Raw genomic sequence first — 21,970 nt, forward strand, 5'->3', positions numbered from 1 at the left:
GAGCCTATCTGTCTGATGGGGTTAGGAGGCTGGGAGTTGGATGGACAACTTCTTGGGTCTTGCCCTAAGGAGCCGAGTCTCTGTAGAGACCCTTATTCCTGGGCAGTGGGAGTGGGCAGAATCCACGTCTTTATTCTCTCCGCCCCCGTCCACCCTCACGCTCAGGAGCCTCAGCTCTCTCCTTTCCACCAAAGGTTTCCAGCTGTTGATGCCAGGATGGACCTGGCTGCAGGGAGGAGGAGGGAACTCTCCGTCCCTCCCTCCTCCTCCATCTCCCCACCCTTCCTCCCTCCTCCTCCCCCTGCCCGCTCTGTCTCCCTCCCTCTTTTCTCCTCTGAGGCTGTAGGGTCGCCTCGCAGCCGCGAGCCGTGAGCGCCCGGCTCCCAGTCCCGGCTAGGAACTGAAGTGTGTGAGTGCCGGATCCTGGCATCCGCCCGGGAGCGGCGGCCGGGTCTGAAGCCGGACGCAGCGGTCAGTCGCAGAGGCCCGGATCCGGACCGAGCGGAGGGCGCGGAGCCGGAGCAGGGGAGCCGGAGAGCGGATCCGAGGGCCCGCGCCGTGTCCGTGCAAGTCCGGGGCAGGACCGCGGAAGGCACGGAGACGGCCGCAACAGAGGGCAGAGGGTAGAGGGTAGAGGGCAGAGGGCAAAGAGCGGCCTGGCTCGCGGAGGGCTCCGCCCGGGACTGCTGCCGGTTGCTGGGCGCGCACCCGGTCGGCCCGGAGTCCGGAGCGAGTCCCTGGCCGACGGCGGGGGGCGTGCCCCTCCCCGCCCAGCTCCCGAGAGCTGCGTGGCGGGGCATGTGAGCGGGAAGCCGGGACCGCCAGCTCGAGGCCGGCCGGAGCAGCAGCAGGATCGTGGAGCCGCGAGCCCAGAGCCCAGCGCTCGGCTGAGTAGTAAGTGCTCCCCTTTGCGTCCCCTCCTCGCCCTCGGAAGTTTGACACTCGCGCCCCCACCGTTCCGGGCACACGCCAGCTCTCATCTCTGCTAGTTTACATCCTTTGCAAAGTTTTCCGAGGAAGGACGGACCCCCACCTGACCCCAGTAACGCTGGCCGGTTGGGGCTCCTCGGGGGTAGAGGCAGGGTCCTTGTGGAGAGGAGTAGCCGTCTGGTGGGGCCGTGGGTGGCTGCGTATGTCCGTGCCTGTGCACCCGGCGCGGGCCGAGCTGACCGGGTCCCCACGCCCGCTCCTGGCCGGCCGGCCGGCACCAGGTCTTTCACATTCTCCCATTTCAAGGATTTCCCAGCGGGAAGCCAAAGCAACCTGTGCGCGCTCCATGTGGTACTCGGGGGCCGGCCTGGAGACTGAGATCCCCTCGCCCCGCCCAGGTGTGTGGGGTGCGGGGCTCCAGCCAAAGCCACCCTTACTACCCCCTCCAGGTCGGTTCCCCTACCGACTAGCCGGGCGCTGCATCCTGTTTGTTTTCTGTTCTGGCTGCTCGCGTCTCACCCCCTCCCACCTCCCACCTAGTCTCCTAAGGACCCCCACCTCCCGCCTGGGTTGTCGGGGGTGAACCTTTTCATCCAGATTTCGCCGAAAGAGCAAATTGTGCCTAGGGGTAGAGAGGTGGGGGGCGGGGGGCTAGTCGCTCTGTTCCCAGCGGTTCGCCATTGTTTTCCCACATCGCGCGTTCCGTACGTAAACACACACACACAGTGCTTCTTACAGACACTCACACTCAATTCACTCACTCTCTCTGCTTCACGCACACGCACTCACACACTGCCTCGAGTCCGGAGACGCGCGGGGATTGCCCGCGGGGTCTCCAGCTGCAAGACACAGCCGCACAGCTGCTCCATTACTTCACTGGATCTAGGGGTTGGAGGTTGGCAGGGCTGTGGGGGTGGCCGGAGAGTCCCGGGCGGGGCCGCGGCGAGCTGTCCTTGGGCGGGAAGTGAATTTTGAACTCCAGCCCCGGACTTTTCCGGGAGGACCCCAGCGCACGAGCGGCGACTCCCGCCCTGGAGGGTGGACGGCAGCTGCAAGGACTCCAGCGGCGCTCTTGGCAGCCGCCTCCGCCACAGGGGCTAGGAGGAAGCAGGGGAGTTTTCCTGGGAAGTTTGCTTTGACTCTATGGGAATTTCCGGGCAGGACTCCTCGGTGCTGGTCAAGGGGGTTAGCAAAAGACAGCCAGAGAAGATGCTGCGGCTCTGGGAGGGGTTTTCCAGGGACCCTGGCATCCACTGGGCGCCCTGAGGAAGCGGCGCTCTAGATGCTGGGATTCAACACATCTTGGTCCTAATTTCCCACCAACGTGAGCTCTGGCGAGTGCTTTAACTTCTCTACATTTTCCCTTACGCAAAATGGGCAGAATTATCCACACTCTTTGAAACTGCTACCTAATAATTAGTTAAGTGATAGTGGTTGGGAACGCAGGAACTCCAGCAGGGTAGGGACCCCTCTAACAGGACCACTGAAAGCCAAGTATAACTTGGTCGATAAGAGCCACAGCCCGTGGAGTTTGATCCTAGGGATAGCCACTGGCAGTATTATCTTCGGTAATTTAACCTTGCTGTTCTGTGCCTCAATTTGCGCGTCTTTAAAATGGGTTTAATATGAACAGTACCTACCTCATAGGGTTGTCTTGAGGATTTTAACAAAGTGAAGGTCACGGAACAGTGCCTGGTATATAGTAAGTGCTGGGGAAATGTTAGCTGTTCTTGTCATTATTACTACCATGACCTTGTACAGAGTTCAGAAGAGCACTTCGGGATTGTGCACATTTAATCAGTTATAGTAATTGTCTTCTTCTGGGAAGGAAGAAACCTCACATATCCCATCCTTTCCTGTTTTTGGCTTGTTAAATCCTCCCTATGCCTTGTCTGATTCCATCTTGTTAAGTCTTTTATCTTTCTTGCCCCCCTTCCTCTCTCCCTCTCTTCCTTCATATTTTTTTGTGAAAGTCACTTCATTCCCTCTTAAAAAAAAATCAATGTTGGCCCCACTGCAGTGTTCTCAGTGGAAATCAGGCCCCAGGAAGGAAGTGTCTCCACAGGGTGTCCCCTGAGTACAGGGCATGGGCTGCTGGCTCATGGATTGGATGTGCATTTGTGTCTCCTGGGCTTCGTGAATTTCTGAAGAAAGCAGCACAGGTATCTGGGGCCCCAGGGAAGAGTCAGGTGGCAGGCCGGGCTGTTCTGGAGAAGGCAGCTCTGTGTTGCCTGTTGCTGGGGCTCACTTGGGAACCTGGAATATCCCAGCTGCCTGGGTAGGGTGGATGTGGGATTTGGGGCATATGATGGGCCACAGTCTCACCTCCAACTTTCCACTGTCATGTAGAGTATTTTCTAGGAATTTGGGTTTATCACAGCTCCTTATCTGATTCTGGACTCTGAACTGGGTGATGGGGGTGGGGGGAAGAGGAGGCTGCTGCTGGCCACCCACACTGTCTCATACAATGGGCTCCTCTCCTTTCTCTGACTGAGCCTCTAACTTCCACCCCAGACATGAGGGAGGATGGCCGGGAGCTTGGTTCTTGGTGCTCGGAGACCTGCAAGTGTGCATTTTGTGATGAGAACCAGCCAATTCAGTCACCCACACTCATTCTTTTCATAGAAATTTTTGAATACCTGTGTGTGCCAATGGGACTTCAGGGGTGGACAGACAGGTAGTAAGTATGCCTGCCTTTAGGGATCCTTCTTCCTAGTTGGAGGCAATAGGCAATGAGTAACTTGAAATCAGTAACCAGGACAATATTAGAACCTTTGTGATATGAAAGAAATACATGAAATATATGAAAGAAACGTAACAGGGTGATATCATAGAGAATATGTGTGTGGAGAGTGGGCAGGGGTAGCCCTAGATTGAGAGGCCAGTGAAAGCTGCCCTGGGGAGAGGAGAGCTCAGTGAGGCCTAAAGGATGAAAAGTAGCCAGTGGCACAAAACTTTGAAGAAAGTCCAGCAATTGAAAAAAATCACCGAGGTGGCCTTAGCCGGGTTCTTCATTGGTTAGAGTGTTGTCTCAATATGACGAAGTTGCTAGTTCGATCCCCCGTCAGGGTGAATACATGAAGCAACCAATGAATGCTCAAATTAGTGGAAAAACAAATAGATGTTTTTCTTTTTCTCTCTTCTCCTTTCTCTCTTTTTCGGATGTCAATAAATTAAAAAAAATTAAAAAGAAAAATTGCTGAGACCAGAACCGGGTCTGCAACAGCAGTGTGGCTACAGGGGAGACTAGAGAAATCTAAGAAGGGCAGAGCCTGGTCACAGGGGTCTGGCAGGCCTGAGGGGTGAGGAGCCTGGATTTGACAGCCAGGGCAACCAGAAGCCATTGGAGAGTTTTAAGTAGGGGAGTGACATGATCTGATTTATGGTTTTAATAGATTATTTGGTGCATAAGATGTGGTCATCAGAGTTGCCCCAGGGGAGGGAGATGGTGCCTGAGGGGTGGGGTGGAGGCTAGATGGTGTTTTAGCTGCAAACTCCTCTGTGCTCTCTGACTGTGGTGCCGTGTGCACGCACCAACTGTACCAAACCCCCCGAACCTCAAAGCGAACATGCAGTTAAAAAAGAATAGTTTATAACCTGGAAACTGCATGATGGAAAATGTAAAAGTATATAGTTATGGTTTCAGTTTTGCAGAGATAATTCTACGTACACCCATGCATCGTGCACACATAGAAAGAAAACTAGAAGGCTGCCAATCTGCAGAGGTGCATTCTAGATACTGGACATAATGGTGATTTTTACTTCCTTTTGTGTCTTCTGTTGATTTTTCTGATCTTATACAGTGGTCCCAAACTGCTTTTATAAGTGAAAAAAAAATGTAAAAAAAAAAAAAGATGGCTTCAACTGCCAAGTAGAGGATAGCTCGAAGGTGTGCAAGGACAGAAGCAGAGACGCCTGCTAGGAGGGAGCCTGCCTCTGGATTGAGATGATGCCTTGGATTAGGGTAGGCCAGCAGGAGCTTGTTTTGGAGGAAGAGCCAGCAGGTCTCGCTAATACACCATTGTCTGACATTATGCTCTGCTCTTGCCTAGAGAGGGCATTCACCCCCACTCAGACTTTGTAATCAGGAGTGTGGGAATAGCAATGGTGAAGGACCATTTCCGATGCTGCCTTGGCTTTAGAAGTGTCTCAGGTGTCAGCTACACCCTTAGCCCCATTTTAACGCCTAGTAGTGTTGGTGGGCTAGGGGCCCCTCCTGAATATTTTGCTACTTTGATAATTAGTGGATTTAGGGCAACTGATGTATAAAGTGCAAAGGATTTAGAGCTGGGTGGGGCATGTGCAATACAGAATCTCTGAGCTTCCGTTTTCCCGTTGGTGAAATGGGACAATACCAACGGGAAGCCCTGCCTCTTAGAACTCAAAGGCTCATGTCAGCTCTTGGCTCATGGCTGCAGTAGGCCTCCACGAGTGGTAAGGGTCTAGGATTTGCTGTTGCCAGATAAGTGTGTGTTTGGGCTACACTTGACTCTATAAAGGTTTTGTCCTCTCCTGGCTGGGGGGGCGGGGCGGGCGGCTTTGAGATTCGCCCTTTTTGGGCAGCTCCCTGAGGAGGTCTAGGAAGCCAAAGGTGAATTCAGACACAGCTGTGCCTGTGTGCCCTCCCCCAGCCACATTCAGGGGTGAAGCTGAGTGTTTGCAAAGGACTCTGCTGGGAAGGCCAGGCCATGCCCACAGTAAATCGTGCTTTGAATGGGAATTATTTTTGTGCTCAGTGTTTGCTTAAGAGGGCTCACTCCTGCCGGAACTAGCTGTGATCCTTACCTTTCACTGGCCCCCTTCCTGGAACTGGGATGTGTTACCCAGGTAGTCCAGGTAGACCGTCACAGTGCCTATTACTAGGCAGGGAACCAGGGGCTGTGAAGACCACTTTCATGAGTCCTGCAGTCTCTCTGTTGCAACAGGAAGACATGCCCTGGGTGGGAGTCTTTGTCAGGGCAACCCCATTCTGACTGGTCTTTCTTCTAGCCCCAGGGAAAGAGCTAATTGGGAGATTCGTTACAGGCCAGCTCAGCAGGGCCATCCTCAGACTCTGCCAGCTTCCCTGGTCAGGGGCCACGCTGTTTCTTTTAAAAAATCAAATACTTTCTCTGAGCAACAGTGACAGGGTAGTTCCCTTCTAAGGGTGGGGTGGGGCGGGGTGGGGCGTTCAGTTCAGCCTGAGCGCCACAGAGGTAGCCCAGATACCCACGTGTCCATCTTTGTTCGGGCCTCTTGACGATGACGGCCCTCGTGGCTCCCCCACAAAAAGGTTTCTGTCCACCCTGCGTGGTCCACAGTTTCCATCTGCTACTCTAGGGGTGTTCTGGTCTCTCCCACCCTGAACACACCTCCGGCCCTGTGACCTGCCATATTCGGGAGGGGCCGCAGGACTTCCTTGCTCGCTCCTGGCTGGTGCTGAAAGGGAGCGTCTGGATGGATCCGGAAATGGAACAGCGCCAGTGGGTGGAGCGGCTGTGCGGGGAGCAGGAGGTGTCCGGGTCACCTGTGAGCAAACCCAAGGCCTGGGCACAGCCGGGATGTGCTGTGTGTGACTCGTCATCTCAACCCAAGTGTGCACATGGGGACAGACTAGGAGGGCAGCAGGGGCTGAGATCTGTAGCCAAAGGTTGAGGGTTCCAGCCAGAAATGTTTTATGGGGTAGGGGCCAGGGGACAGGCGGGTAGGGGTGCTTTCTGTCACTCTGGGAAGCCTGACACAGGCACTGAAATCTGAATTCCATTCCCTTGCCCTTGATACACAACACAGCATTCAGATTCCCCTCCCCAGAGAAGTGGCCTTAGCATTTACAGGGCCTTGGCATGAAGCCCTATAAGCAGCCTAGGGGACTATGGTCGGGGTGAGGGGAGGGACTTAGTGTTACCCGCCCCTCCCCCTACTTTGACCCCTCTGTGTCTTCTGGGGAGATGTCCAGAGTTGGCTGAATTTAAGTGTTTAGACTTGAGGAGAGGAAGGAGAATGGGAAGGGGCCACAGACTGGGCAGGAACCCTTGGCCCCCTTCCCCTGCTGGTTTAGGTCTGATCCCTGCCAGGCCTGGAGCTCCCTGGGGGATCCGCCCCAGAGGAGGCCAGGCTGGTCTCCTCCCTTCGCCTTACCTCCCCCATCCCCGCCCCTGCTTGACTCAGAATGGAATGTGCAGCCTGTGGAACAGGATGGGGTGAGAACTGGTTCCCAGAGGCCTGATCCCAGCCCCCTCCTGCCCCTCCACAAAGGGGGCAGGGATTCTGGGGCTGGTCCAGTTGCTTGGCACTGCTAGAGGGCCCCTGGGCAGTCCCAGACCCGGTACTGAGTTGGGGCAGAGGTGGATGCCATGGGGCCATGGGGGTCCAGGGCCAGCCATCTGGAAGGGCAGCCAGGGTTGCGGAGTTTCCTTGCAAGTCTCAGGTGAGGGCGGGTGGCTGGGAGATCAGGGTGGAGCGGGCAGACTCCCCAGAGCTGGGTGACTTGCCCTGGACCAGCAGCTTTTGTTGGTTCATATTTATTTTCTTATTTCTGTAGTTTCCAAAAGCAGTCCAACAATGTCATACTTTTGTAATTGTAGTTAAACTGGAAAGGATTTAGAATATATGTAGAATCGCCAGCCAGTGAAACAGAAAAAGTAGTCATCAGTTTACTCTCTGGAAGACCAAAAAGAGTCAAGGCTTGACCAACACTAGAATATTCTGCAAAAAGAAAGGTCCCCGGCAGGAGTGGTGATGGCGGAAGTGTGCGAAGAAGCCTGCAAGACAGGACCAGTACCCTGAAAAGAAGACATTGGGGTGGGCCCTGTGGGGCCTGGGCTGGGGTGGGTGGCCCAGGTACCCAGGCCCCTGAGGCCTCCTGCTTTGGCTCTGATACCCTCAGCTGCCCTCACGCTGACTCCAGAGAATTAACTTTTGCCGGGCCACACAAGGCAGGGGCCACACAAGGCAGGTCCTGCGCCCTCAGAGTGGAAAGTGAGAAAAGTTTTCTGATTCGGTGTATGGGGTGTGAAGCTCTCTTGAAACCTTGCCCCTCACCTCCCTTTTGAAGGGGCCCAAGTCATTTGCCCATCCCTGTGAGGCTTTGGTTCCAGGCCTGTCCCTGGAGGGGTGAGGTGGGGTGGGGAAGGAAGGGCGAATAAAAGATTGGTGGGGAGGGGCTGGAAGGCAGCCTGTGAGCAGTACAACCAGGCTCTCAGGGGCAGGTGGGGCGAGGGGAGTGGGGAATGAATAGGGAGCTGTTGAAAGCAGAAGGGAGTGGCCCTCCAGCCCCTGCCATTTCTCAGCCTGCCTGGCTCCCTTTCTCTTGCCTGGTGGAGCGAGCGTCTGTGTGTGCCTTCGAAAGTGTAGGTGTGGGCAGCCAGGTGGGGGCTGAGTCAGCCCCCACCTGGCCCCTGGGGGGACAAGCAATGCCTCAGAGTCCAGGGTGGGGGCACAGTGGGGACGTTAGACGGAGAAGGAAAGGGGAACGTGAACTGGGAGGCGAGAAAGAGCCAGGCAGAGGGCCTTGCTGAGGAGAGGCAGAGGAGGCCCTCTTCTCATCCCCTTCCCTGAGCTCCACTCCCCGGAACCTCTGGACCCACACAGTCGGGGTTCCACTCCCAGCCTATGAGGAGAGCAGCAGGCAGTCAGGCACCTGCCTACCCTCCCTACCCTCCCTTCTCTTTCCAGCTCAGCTTCCTCCCCCTGTCACTGTAAGCCTGGAACCACGGTCACCCCTCACACCCGCAGTGGACAGTGTGGCAGTCTGGCCAGGGTGAGGGGCCAGAGAGAGAGAGGACTGGTGGGGAATTAGCGGTCCGGTCCGTGGGGTCTCCAAGCTGGGGCTGGTGGGGCAGGGAGGGGGGCCTCTCTTCTTGGGGAGATGGGCGCAGCCTTCATTCACAGGTGCCCTAGCCAGGAAGCAGGGTCAGAGGAAAGAGGACGGGGATTTGTGTCACATCGGGCCCCGGGTAAGTGGGTATGTAGCAGGAGGGCTTTCTCTTCGGTACCCGAGGAGGTAAAGGGATGAGCTTGACCGCTGGCTTCCAGAGAGTTACTGTGTAAGTGTATAAACCCAGGTGAACTAGGCTCTTCAAGTCGGGCAGGGCCCAGGCTGCACAGCTGTCCACGATGGCCCTGTTGGAACCGGCCCAGAGCATCAGGGGCTAATGGTTGTATCTTGCTGTTGCCATGTTTGTTTTTTAATTTTAAAAAATTTTATTTTTAATTATATTTGATGTATGGTACATTAGTTCCGTGTGCACAACCTAGTGATTCAATGCTTGCATACCTTACAGAGTGGCCGCCCCACTGAGCGCGGGAACCCTTGTCATCAGGCCAAGTTGTGTCATCGAGTAGGCTCCTCCTGCGGCACGCCGCGTGCCAGGGCTCACATAAAGTGGCTGGAAGTTTGTGCTCCTTAGTCTTCTTAGTTCGTGCAACCCCCAGCCCCTCTCTGGCACCCATCAGTTTGTTCTCCATGCCTGTGAGTCTGTTTCCGTTTCATTTGTTTATTCATTTATTTTGTTTAGAGTCTACCTATAGGGTGGGCACAGGTAGGTTTACAGTTGTGAGCACATGAAACAGATTATTTTTGTGTAGTATTATTTATTAATTACCGTATTATTTTCCCTATGAACAGCTGCAAGCCTACTTTTGCCCACTCCCTACAAGTGAAATTACACAGTGTTTGTCTTTTTCTGTCGGACTTTCACTTAGCATGTCTTCTAGGTCCATCCATGTTGTCACAGATGCCAAGATTTCAGTCTTTTTATGGCTGATACTACATTGTATATATGTACCACGCCTTTATCCAGTCATCTGTTGATGGATACCTAGGTAACTTCCATATTTTGGCTATAGTAAATAAGCTACAGTAATGAACATATGGGTGCATGTACATATGTCTTTTCGAATTAGCGTTTTCATTTTTGGAGGATAAATACCCAGAAGTGAAATTGCCAGGTCATACTGTAGTTCCATTTTTAATCTTTTGAGGAACTTCCGTGTTGTTTTCCATAGTTGCTGCACTGGTTTCTATTCTCACCAGCAGTGTATGAGAGTTCTCTTCCCTGTACCCTCCTTCACACTTGTTATTTGTCGTCTGTTCTGACAGGTGTGAGGTTGGGGCTTATGGGTTTTGTTTTGTTTCAGATTTTATCTATTTATTTTTAGAGAGAGGTGAAGGGAGGGAGAAAGAGAGAGAAACATTGATGTGAGAAACACCTCACATGCCCCCAACAGGGGACCTGGCCAGCAATCCGGGCATGTGCCCAGACTGGGAATCAAAGCGGTGAACCATTGACCTTTAAGTTCACAGGCCAGAGCTTAGCCCACTGAGCCACACCAGCCAGGGCGGGACCTATGGTTTTCATAATGTAAGTTCTCTTCTCTTCCACTACCTGGCCTGATAGCCATACTCCTCTACGTGACACCCTCAATCTGGAGGTGATTTTGGCTATTGGTCACCCCTTTCCGGGCATTGATTGACACAGAGCTTGGAGCCAGCATTGAGGGGAGGGCTTGTGTGCAAGTGTGGGTGTGTCGGACAGTTTAGAGAGGGTCTGGAGTTGGACCATCATGACCTTCCCTGTGGAGGCAGAGTCCTGGTTGGATAGTTGGCCACAGGTGTTGTACGAGGGACTTCATGATTCCCCGGTGAAGGCTGGTGGGTTTGGCACAGGGCAGGAAAGACTGACCGGACCAATGGGGAGGAGAGCAGGCTGCTGCCTCGCCTGACAGCAGCCCCTCCTCCAGGACCTTTTGCTTATCTTCAACCTTCCTATCTCCCCCTCCACCCCCGAGAAAACTCACTCATCCCTACCCTTCAGGACCCTGCTCCTCAGTATCTGAGGAGATAACTGGCTAATTGGATTTACCAATCTAAGCTCTTGTGCTGGTGACAAATTAACAGGTAACTCCTGAAGCACATTAGCCTTTTAACTAGCCGTGGGGCCTTACTAACCCACGAGGTGATTGGCAGAGTGGGAAGGTGCAGAGGTGGAGTGGATGTTTGGGCGGGCGGGGGCCCTGCTCAGTTCGCCCGTCCACTCAGGATGTACTTAGGAAGCTCCTGCCTCGAGGCTGGGCCCTGCTGCACTGGGGTCATGAGTCCAGCATGGCCCTTACACAGTTTTGAGGAAGATAAAGAGCAGTAAATAATCGATTAGATACTGACTGAGAAACTGAAGGAAGGGAGGTGCAGGGCAGAGTGCTTCAGGAGGACCCAAGAGGAGCACCACGACCAGATTTGGGCAGTCAAGGAAGGCTCCCTGTAAGAGGAAACATAAAGACCTAGAGAATGAGGAGCTAGCTTGGCAAGAATAAGTCAGAGGAGAAAGTTTTAAGGGCAGATCCTCATCTCCCAGGGGCCCCACCTGGGTCTCTTGACTTTGGGGTGGGTGTGGGGCATTCAAGGCAGGGTGGCTAGGGACTCCTGGCACCTAGAGACCTTGTTCAGCTATGAGGTGTGTGTGCCAGCCCAGGGGAACATGGGTTTTGGGGTATGCTAATATGCACGGGGTGTGTGCTGGCCGCCTGTGGTGTAGTGCTGCAGGTTCAGGTGGTGCAGTGCAGTGTGAGGCCCAAGCAGCCCAGGTATTGGAAGCCCAAGCCTCTTTCTGGCAGCCGTGGAGAGGAGGGTTGCAGGGCAGGGGGTGGATTTCAGGATTGCCAGGGCCAACTGCAAATTAACCAGGCTGGTGATAAATGCCTTTGCTGCTTTTCTCCTCCCCTCTTGCCCCTCCCTGCTCTCCCGAAAAATCAACAACTGTGTCAACAGCAGGGTGATTGTGCTTGGCCGGCAGACTCCTGGGCTGCCAGGATTGGGCAGGTGCTGGCAGGGGCTGCCGGAGCCCCGGAGCCCCACGCTGGGAGCAGGCTGGGCCTGGCTGCCAGGGCTGCAGGATAAACAAGGCCGCACACAGGCTGGCCAGGAGGGAGGCTGAAGGCAGGAGGCAGAACAGGTGTCTCAGGAGCATGCAGACACAAAGGACCTCTTGTCTGCTGCTCCTCCTTGGCCCAGGGAGCAGCCCCCTGCCTCCCAGCCCAAGACCAGTGGTCAGGTCAGCCAGGGGGCGCTGGGAGTGAGGGATGGGCAGATGCTGACCTCCAGACTCCCCCTGCCTCTTGGTGCTTGTTTTTTCTTTCTTGGTGCGAGGTGAAACTAGTCCTGACCGGGTGCGGGAAGGGGGAGGGGAGAGTGGCTGCACTAGCCCCACCCTCATGAGGCCACAGTAAGTCTGTTTCCCGCTGGAAAGCCTGCAGGACTCCTCACCCCTGCAGGGCACAGAGGAAGAAATGCTGGGGACATGGGAAGGGCACCTGGTGCTTTTGGGAGGAAAAAAGCACAGACTGTCAGGAGTGATGGAAGGTTGGGTGACACGTAGGGAGACTTGGGCCAAGGGGTTCCAGGTAGGGTTCGGGCATGGAGGTGGCTGGGGTGTGGCAACACCACCCTCCCTCCATACCGCCTTATGAGACAAACCTTTACTGAGCACCTACCAGATGCCAAGCACAGTATCCAGGCTGGGGGAGGCAAGGAAAAAGTAGTGCAGTTCCAGCACGGACTGGTAGGTTCTGGAGCCGATGCCTCTTACAGGTAACGTAACCCAAGTCTCAGTTTCCTCATCTGTAACATGAGGGTGATAACGGTCGCTGCCTGGTGGGGCTGTTGAGCTCATTAAATGTGTGAAGAGATGCCTGGTGTGATGCCAGTTTTATAGTAAGGACTATATAAGAGAAGGCCACTGTTATTGTCCCTGTCTCAGAGTATCAGGGACTCCAGCCAGAGCCTGGGAAGGAGACAGGTAGAAACCAATTGCAGTCTAGTCAAGTACTAGAGACCAGGCTGTCCAAAGGCTCTAGAACGCCCCGGAGGAGCAGTCAGTCACCTGTGCTGGGACCACTCTGCTGGAGAGTGATTTGTGCAGGCAGGGGCGCCGGCGCTGGGCTTGGAGTGAGAACGGAGGATGGGCCTTCTCGGTAGGGGCGCTCTGTGAGCCAGAGCCCAGGGGGGTGAAGGTGCGTGTTTGTACCTGTGCTGCAGACTTGGGAGGACCCCGGCTGAGGTGGGGGGTGCGCCGGGGCCAGGCAAAAGCCTTCAGGCTCATCCCAGCTCGCTGCAGGGTGTAGGGTGCCCTGCCAGTTTTGGTCCTCACACAGCGGACCTCCCCCCCACACCAGTACACATGAAAAACTCAGTCTCACTCTGGAATATTCGTCAATTTATAGAGAAGCAGGATTGTTTAGTGAAAACACCATCGAGTTTTACAGTCAGAAAGTTCTGAATTTGAAGCTTTTGGATTTTGAATCTCAATATTGGGCCATTTACCTTATTTCTTGGAGCCGCAGGACGGGGTCTCCCCAGGGGCCGGGAGACTGAGCCTCAGAGAGAGGCGGGCAGAGGGCCGATGCTCGCTCGCCCAGTGAGTGGAGCCGTGAGGGCCGCGCTTCCGTGCCGCCCACGTCAGAGCCCTCCTTGGGGCTCAGTCTCTGTATCTGTACAGTGGAAACAACACTGAGTCTCTTCCTTCCGTTCAAACCGGCAATGGGTCATGGGTAGCTCAGTCAGGCCGAGAAGCCCGGGACCAGAGGAGCCAGACGTTGGCCTTCCCGGGCAGCACCGGGCCTGCTGGACTGAAGTGGAGGAGCTGACTTCGCAGTGGCCGTGGCAGTGATTCCAGCCTAGGGCTGCCCCCTGTGCGTCAGGCAGTGGGGCCCCGTTTCCCACAGGCTGAAGCCCTTCAGGGGCCTTCTGACCTCTTCCTGTGACTGTAGTGCTGGTGTCTGAGGGCCGGCAGATGGGAGGAGACCAAGGCCCAGTCTAGCTTTGGCTTCTGTGTCCTCAGGCCCGACACTTGGCCTCTTGGAACCTCCTTTTCCCATCTGCACGCTGGGAAGGCCCATCATGACCCCAATGGGATGAGCCGAGAACGCTGTGCTGCTGTGGCATTAGACCCAGATGTGGATAATTAGAGCCACCCTGGTCACTTCTGTAGCAGTTTCAAACCCCAGATGTGTAGTCAGACACTGTGCCGCCATCCTGCCTCTGCGCTTGGCAGCGCCTTCTCTGGTGCGTCTGCCTCCGAGTGGCTTACCTTGGGGTGCCTCGAGAGACCAGTCAGGAAGGCTGAAAGTATCTGACTGCCCGTTTTGTGGGTGAGCAGACTGAGATCTGGAAATGGGGCCTCATGAAAATGGGGCAGGTGGTGGGGCTTCCTCATCCCACACTGGCTGTGGGTCTGCAGGGATGAGCTTGTCCCACCTGGTGTGTCCGGTCCTGAGCTGAACAAGTGGAAACCCGCTCTGGGATTTGCTGCAGTGGTCCTGGCCTTCTGCTACTGGGTTTGAGGAATTGGTGACGGGAAAGGTTAGGGGCATCGAAGAAGGCCTGAAGCCCATTGGGTCTCCAGACATTCATAGGGAGCCCATCCCGAGACCAGGTCAGAAGGGTATTTGCCTGGGCAGAGGTCACCATTCTCCTCTCCCTCATTTGCCACCTTGGCCGTGCCCGGCATGGGCACATCTCCGTTTCTCTTCCTCCTCTGCCCTCAGGTTTTTCAGGTGGCTGTGAGGTGAGGTGCGGTGAGGCCATGGAGAGACTTGGTGCACAGGGGAGTGCTGGGAGATGCAGCCGGGGCAGTACTCTGGGATGCCCTGGTGGGTGGGCAGGTAGCTTCCTAGGTAGCCCTGAGTGAGAGAGAGGCAGAAGGAGCAGCAGTGACACTTGGATTTTTTTAAAGGTCTATGTACATATTTACATATAATTTGCATATAACCAATACACTGACCATAGTTTTATAATCTATCTCCAGGCATATTTAGAGTTGCCTTTTATACTGTTGTTCTTTGTGAAGATGGCTGCTTCTGGCTCTTGTTTCCTGTCCCATTTGAGGGGGACCAGGAGCCTTCGCATGCAGGTACACAGTGCTTGGCACTTAGCAGGTGCTTAACGAACGTGAGGAAAAAGTGAAATTAGAGACGGAAGTTGCTCCTTGGGGCCTGGGTTTTGTGCTCCTGACTGGCAAGGCTGGAGGAAAAGGGGGCCCCTGGGGGTCCTGGGGTGGTAGGAATCCATTTCCCTCTCTTACTATGGCCAGAGGGAGGCATTTCTTTCTCCTCTTGGTCTTGTAGGACATAATGTTGGGAATCAGAGGAGCAGAAAGGAAGGGCCAGGCTTTCTATTATTTTGTTTTCCAGATTAAGAATCTGTTATTAACAACAATTTATGATGTCCAGGTCTCCAGCCAAGCACATTCTGTTCTCCAGTATTGGGGAGACTCTTAGGGGCCATGGCGAGTGGCTGAACAGGAAAGAGGACAGGTCAACAATTTTATGATTGACTCTGTGGTGTCTGGCTTGTGCTAGGGGACAGTTTTGGTTCTGGGCCGATTTGAGCCCAGCTCTGTGTGGGGAGACGCGCTTCCGGACAGTGTGGCATCCCTGAGTGAGCCCAAATGGCTCTTGTATGCAGGGTGAGTGGACTCACTCTCACCCATACGCCTCCTGGGCCTCGGGCTCCAGATTTTCCTCTGTGAAATGGAGTCAGGGCGCTGATCTTTGGACCAGAGTCGCTGTCACATTTGTTGAGATGTCAGGGCCCGGGAAGACCCCTACAATGAAAGTAGAGCAGCTGTGCGTGAGAGGATCCCGGAAGGGGGGGGGCAGGCAAGATGACCACCAGCTGTGTAGAGAGAGCGGCGCGCCAGTGAAACAACCCCTTTCTGCAGAAGTGCTGAGCTGGTGGAACTTAGCTCCGTGGCTTTTAGATTGGGGCAGGAGATAGAGCTCTGCGGTGCCTGGGCTGTGTGTGTGCCAGGTTGTGTGTGGGGGTCCCGGACGACAATGGAGAGGGCGGGCGCAGCACCTGCGTTGCCCCCTCAACCAGGCTGGCCTTCGCACTTCCCTGGGCTTGTCACCAGTCCCCGTTCCTGGAAGCAAGTCCCCTTCTTCCATCCACCCCTTACGTAAGTTGGCTTCATTCTTCCCTTGTTTTCCCCTCATTCTCTTCCCGATTGTTTGGCTTGGGATAGATGTAGCTGCGTTAGCCTTTCTTTAGGGAGTGGGGGGATTTCTCATGGTTAAGGTTGGTGATGCCTGGTCCCCTGGACTCGGCCTCCAGGCTGGGAGAGTCCCAGTCTGCCTTAGGAGGGTGAGCCTCTTAAAGTGATCCAATCCCACAGTCCAACAGGTCTCCAAGCTTGGTGCCATTGGGAAGGGCAGTCTCCCCGGAGGAGGAGCGTCTATCTGTGAGGCTCCGGGAAGAGCCAGGGCAGAGAGAGTGTGCGTATGTGTGGGGGAGAGGGATGCTGGACAGTGAGGGATGGCACTGGTCTCCAGCTGTGCGGTTTGGATGATTATCCTCTTATTATCCTCACACAGCTGATGGCCACTCAGTCCTGAGGCGGGTACTTGTCCTCTGTTGTCGGGTCGACAGCCTCCTCCCTGGCTGGCTCAGGGCTCTAGCCAGGGATTCATGAAAGGATGAACTCAGAGATGTTTCAGAGAACTTTCAGAACATTCATTCCGGCTGAAATTTCTCTCTCATTGTTCTGTGACAAGTCACGCCAGTGCCTTGGCTGGTGTGGCTCAGTTGGTTGGAGCGTCGGCCCATAACTGAAAGGTCAGGAGTTTGATTCCCAGTCAGGGTACATAACCTAGGTTTGTTCTCCGGTCTGGGTATGTACGACCCTGGTCTAGGCGTGTACGGGAGGCAACCAATTGATGCTTCTTTCTCCCATTGATGTTTCTCTCTAAAAAGTAATGAAAAGATGACCTCTGGTGAGGATTTAAAAAAATCATTCCAAACAGTCTGGTAATTGAGATATCTTTCCCTTCCCTTCCAGGGCCCCTGGCCCCCAGGGTGTGAGGCCGTGTTGGCAGCCCTGGGCGGTGGGGCTGTTCCTTTTCCCTGTCTGCCCTGACCCGTGCTGCTGTTGGCTTCGGTCCTGCTGGGGCCCTAGTGACAGTGTGGCCAGCTTCCTGGGAAACCCAGCATGTGCCATTTCTCAATGAATGGGCAAATTTATATTGTTCAGGATTGAGGAAGAGTCATCTCTAGGTGTCTTAAGAAGGCAGTGGTTTGATATGTTTTGGACAGAAGAGCTAGGGAATGGACAAGCTTTACCAAGCCCTCACTATGTGAGTCTGCTGGGTGAGGCTGCGGAGGGACCAGACCTTGTCCTAGGGGAAGCTGTGATCTGTCTGGGGAGGTGAGACAAAATCCTAGGAGACGGAGTTGCATTGTGGGAGCAAGGCTTTCAGCCGAGTTGGCCCCGTTGCCAGGACCGATGGTGACGGGTCGGCCGCTGCAGCGTTGGGTCAGGAGATTGGGGGCGAGGTGGACTCAGACAGAGCCACGTTTGAGTGCTGGCTTTGTTTCTGCTAAGCTGTGTGATTTCTGGCAAATACCAGAGCTTGCTTATAGGCCAGTTTTCTCACCGGCGGAGTGGAAAAGAATAATTCCCCACAAGGTGGAAAGGCTTCAGTGAAGTGGTGTACATATCACCACGCTTAGCACAGGGCCTGGAGCATAGGGGGCTCCAATAAGTGGGAGCTGGTATTTAGTGTTGTGGCCATTCTGGTGGTTGTTGGGTGTGTGTTGGGGTGCGGATGATGTGGCTCCCCTGGGGCCTGCCTGGGTGTGGGGTGGCCCCCTCCCTCAAGTCATAAGTATGGCCTCTGTAGACCTGGGGAAGGAGGGCGAGCACCCGTTCAGACTGGGAGGGGGGGGCAGGCTGTCAGCCATATCTCCCCAGGCTCGTACAGTACTCCTTCTTCAGACACAACCCGTGAATGTGCTGTGTGGCCCTGGCCAAGTTACTTAGCCTCTCTGTGCTTCAGCTTCTTCCACTGTAAAGTGCCGTCAACAGTCAGGCCTGCATGTTGGGAGGAATAAATAAAAAGGATTACATGGAAAGTGTTCAGACAGCGTCGGCACATGGGGCTCTCCTCCAGGTGTTTGGTGCCATTACTCTTGCTGTGGTTATTCTGTCCCCGGAGTGAAGCATTCCCTCGAAGAAACAAGGGTGGGACCTGCTCTCCAAGTGTCCCAGGAGCTGGAGCAAGCATGGGGTTGTGGTTTGGGGTGGGCTGGGGAAGGGACTCTTGGTGCTGGTGCTGGGGAGGAGCCCAGGAAGGGGGCACACCGTGTTCTCTCACACTAGCTTGTACACTGGCAGAGCATTGCCACGTGTACAAAATGACTCTGGCTCCCAGCACACTGCCTTTTGTTCTTTGCCCAGTGTGGCCCCTCACACTGGTCACTGAGGGGGGTAGTTCTACACACGCAGGGTGGATTTTTGCAAAACCGGTGAAATTCACTTGTAGTTGGGACCACTTTGCAGGCAGAAACTACCACATTCACAAAACCTAACTGCTGGTGAATTTTAATAATCCATAGTAATTGACAGCCTTTCACTAATCTTTGGACTCTGGGTGCTCAGGAGCTGCCTGCAGGAGCCAGACAGGAAGTGAAGGCTGCCCTTTTGGCCCCAAACCCACAGTGAGAGAGTTAATTGGGCTTGGCAGCCTCTTTTCTCAGATGCTTGTGCTGTGGTTATGAGCTTGGGGTCAGGCAGATCTTAAGTGGGAGTCTGCCTTTGCACGTTGACTTCAGTTGCCTCATCTGTAAAATGGGTTTTGTCACTGCTGAAGGTCTCTGTGAAGTGCTCAGTGTGTGGCAATCAAACGGCAAATGGCAGGAGGTGTCAGTATCTTTCAGCCGGTTTGGCTGCATCCTGAAGGTGGAGAGCAGGGGCTTAGCAGCACCTGTATTTCTTTCGCAGCATCAAAGGCTGTGGTGCCTCTCTCACTTACAGACTTATCTCTGGGGGTAGAGGAAAGAATTTGTTCCACGTGCAAATTGAAAAACTGAGAGCTGGGAAGGTGGGGGTGTGTCCCAGATCCAAACCCCTCCCCCACGGATAGGGCTTTATAAACCAACCTTCTAGTAAGTGCACAAAATGCTGTGACATTTGCCCGACTGTGTGAAGGCTCCCCGCAGTCCGGTCCTGTGTATTTTCCCACCGTACCGATAGGAAAACCTGGGCTCAGAGAATTAAGACTGAGTTTGTGGCAGGACTAGGGCTCAAACTCAGACATTCTGCCTCCAAATCCAGTGTTTATTTCCACCTTGCACTCAGAATCCTCGCCCCGGCCCAGCCAGACCCTCTCTGTCATTTCCCCCTCCACACAGGTAGGTCTGTTAGTGTGGGTAGTTACGAGCTGGCAGAAAGAGGGTTAAATTCCTCCTTAAGCGACAGAGCTGGTTTTGAGCTGGCGCCTCCAGTGACCCCATCACTGACCCCCATCCCCTGGGTCAGGGCAGTAGGCTGTGGGGGGAGGGGCATAGAGCCTCTAATAACCCAAGGGGGCAGAGGGAGGGCCTGGGGAGGCAGGGACGGGGGAGGGGACACTCATCTGTCTTCCTCTTTGGACAAAGATGCTGGTGGCTTTGGTTTCCATAGGAAATCCCTAAGGGTCCTGGTGGTGGCCTGCCATCCGTGTGGCCTGCACTCTTTCTCCCCTAATTTTTCACTTTTATTTATTCATGTGACAGTGTTTATAGAACTGCATCATCATTGAGTGGTGCCGCGGAGCTTGGGCAGCTCTCAGAGACACTGGAAACCCCGTGACGTGTGTCGGGTAACCTTTACCAGTAGAAGAACATGGAAACGAACCTTAGGGCTGAGTGAGACTTTGGTACCAGCTTGTCATTTTCCGAGGAGGAGAGGGATGAAGTGGGAGAGTCTCCGCAAACTGGGGAGGCTGCTTGTTTCCTCCGTTCTCTCCCCAGGGGGCCGCCACCCCAGTCACCCCCTCTATTAGCACCGACCTTCTGATGTAGAGCTTCCCTTTGGACGGTTGTCACTGTGTCCTCTCTAGATGGCGGGGACACCAGGAGTAAACCTCGAGAGAGGCCCAGAGCAGGAAGGTAGCTCACCCAGAGTCGTCTGCAAGATGGTGGCGGGTGGGGGTGCACACCTGTTCTGGAACCGGTGCTTTCCTTGAAACCAGCACCCGAAGAAGAACATTTGAAGAGAGGATTTCCGGGAAAGCTGAGGAACTGATTTTAAGAGAAGACTAAATCTCTTCCTCTATCCCTATCTTCCTGCCCCAGATCCCTTTACCTCCCTGCTGAGGGATCCTAAGCACACCTTGTCTCTGCGAGGCAGGTGGGAGCCTTTCATCGTTCCTAGAGGTGAGGGAGGGAGGGTTGGAGGGAAGGCCTTCTAGCTAGCGGGGCAGGTCTGGCACCGTCTGGCTCTGGCCTTTTCTAGACGCTTCAATTAGTGATGTTAATTATATAGCTTTGTGAGCATGGCCTGCCGCTCTCCCTCATGCCCGGTCTGACATTCGTCCCCAGTCTGTGACGCTATGTTTATGCTCTCACCTCTGCCCATCTGCAAGATTAAAGGTGCCGTGAAAGTGCAAATTATTAGCAGTTTCATGTTCTCCAGCCTTTTTTTCATTGTGGTAAATGCGTGTAACATTACCACTTTGACCGTTTTTAAGTGCACAGTTCAGTGGCATTAAGTACGTTCACATGTTGTGCAAACATCGCAGCGTCCATCTCCAGAACACTGCCTCATCCCAAACCAGAGCTCTGTGCCCATTCAGCAGGCAGCTCCCCCTTGCCCCCTTCTCATGGCCCCTGTAACCCCTGTTCTACTTTCTGTCCCAGTGGATTTAACTACCTGCTAAAATGGAATCCTGAAACATTAGCCCTTTTGTGTTTGGCTTATTTTACTTAGCATAGTGCTTTTGAGGCTCATCCATGTTGTTGCATATGTCACAATTGCCTTCCTTTTTAAAGACTAATATTCCATTTTACGAAGTCTGTCCACAAGGTATCCAGCCACGTCATATGAAGAATAGAGCTATTATTGAAGAAGATACAAGATACAAGAAACATTGTGTGTAGGACAATGACGCCTCAGTCCCCTTCGAAGTAGGCACCTTGGGACCTCACGCAGTTCTCCCTGTCACCATCAGCTGTCCCATCGTATTTTCCTGAATCTCATCGACAGTCTGAAATCTCCTCTTTTTCAAAGGTGATTTTAGTTTTGGGAAAAGCCAGAAGTCACAGGGTGCCAAATCAGGGCTGTAAGGGAGGCTGAGTCACTTGGGTGATTTGATGTTTCACCAAAAAGCTGCAGGAGACATGATGCATGAGCAGGTGCATTGTCCTGATGAAGATGCCAATCACTAGTTGCCCATAGCTGTGGCCTTCTGAATCATCTGAATAGTTTCTGTAGAGGAATGTTCAAGCTTAATGCAAAATTTCATGCAGATTCATTGCTCTACTCTCTCACTTCGAATTCGATGGCCACAGTCCACATGTTCACACAGTGGCATCGACCGCCCCCACTGACTGGTACAGTGAAGTCCTCATTGCTCACTCGTGCGCACCCCAGTCCACTCTCTTTGGCCTAGGTTACATCGATGCTGTGCTAACTATTCTCATTATATTAACAATGGCTGACCCCTTCTGGACAGACCTTGTATATGTATCTATCACGTTGGTGTAGCCATTTATCATTCCATGGATATTTTAGTCACTTCTACCTTTTGGCTATTGTGAATAATACTGTATGAGCATTGGTGAACAAATCTTTCTTCAAAACCCTGCTTTCTGTTCTTTTGGGTATACACCCAGAAATGGAATTGCTGGATCAACCCTCGCCAGGCAGCTTAGTTGGTCAGAACATCATCCCGATACTCCAAGGTTGTGAGTTTTATCCCTGGTCATGGCACATGCAGAAAGCAACTGATGAAGGCATAAAGAAGTGGGACAGCAAATCCATGATTCTCTTCTCTCTCTCCCTTCATCTCTTTCTCTCAAATCAATTTTTAAAAAATTTTAAAGAGTCTCCAGATCATACGGTTATTCTGTGTTTAATTTTTTGAGGAACTGCCATATTGTCCACAGTGGCTGTACCATTTTACATTTCCACTAGCGATGGTCCTCATTCTTGTCAAGACTTTTTTTTAATAACCATTGTACTGGGTGTCATGTAGTATCTCATTGTGGCTCTCCATCTTTTTAAGGAGAAGCCGAGGACTGAGATGTGCT

The 21,970-nt window shown here is 53.8% G+C and overlaps 1 protein-coding gene across 4 annotated transcripts in view; it reads left to right on the forward strand.

Annotated features, from left to right (window-relative positions):
* The first annotated feature begins 313 nt into the window (after positions 1–313).
* SOX13 (SRY-box transcription factor 13) overlaps positions 314–21,970 on the forward strand; it is a 45,684-nt gene continuing 24,027 nt past the window's right edge. The window contains exon 1 of one of the 4 annotated variants that reach the window (XM_045841517.1): positions 314–894. Coding sequence is in view for 3 of the 4 variants with exons in the window: in XM_045841520.1 (XP_045697476.1) it covers positions 11,872–11,957 (86 nt within the window). In the remaining variant the exon portion in view is untranslated. Of the gene's footprint in view, positions 895–11,823; positions 11,958–21,970 lie in introns of those variants that run through there. The other 3 variants (XM_045841520.1, XM_045841515.1, XM_045841516.1) reach the window with 3 other exon arrangements.

Source organism: Phyllostomus hastatus, unplaced genomic scaffold (assembly GCF_019186645.2).
Source record: "Phyllostomus hastatus isolate PE091 unplaced genomic scaffold, TTU_PhHast_1.1 phas_contig_36, whole genome shotgun sequence".
Taxonomy (NCBI): Eukaryota; Metazoa; Chordata; class Mammalia; order Chiroptera; family Phyllostomidae; genus Phyllostomus; species Phyllostomus hastatus.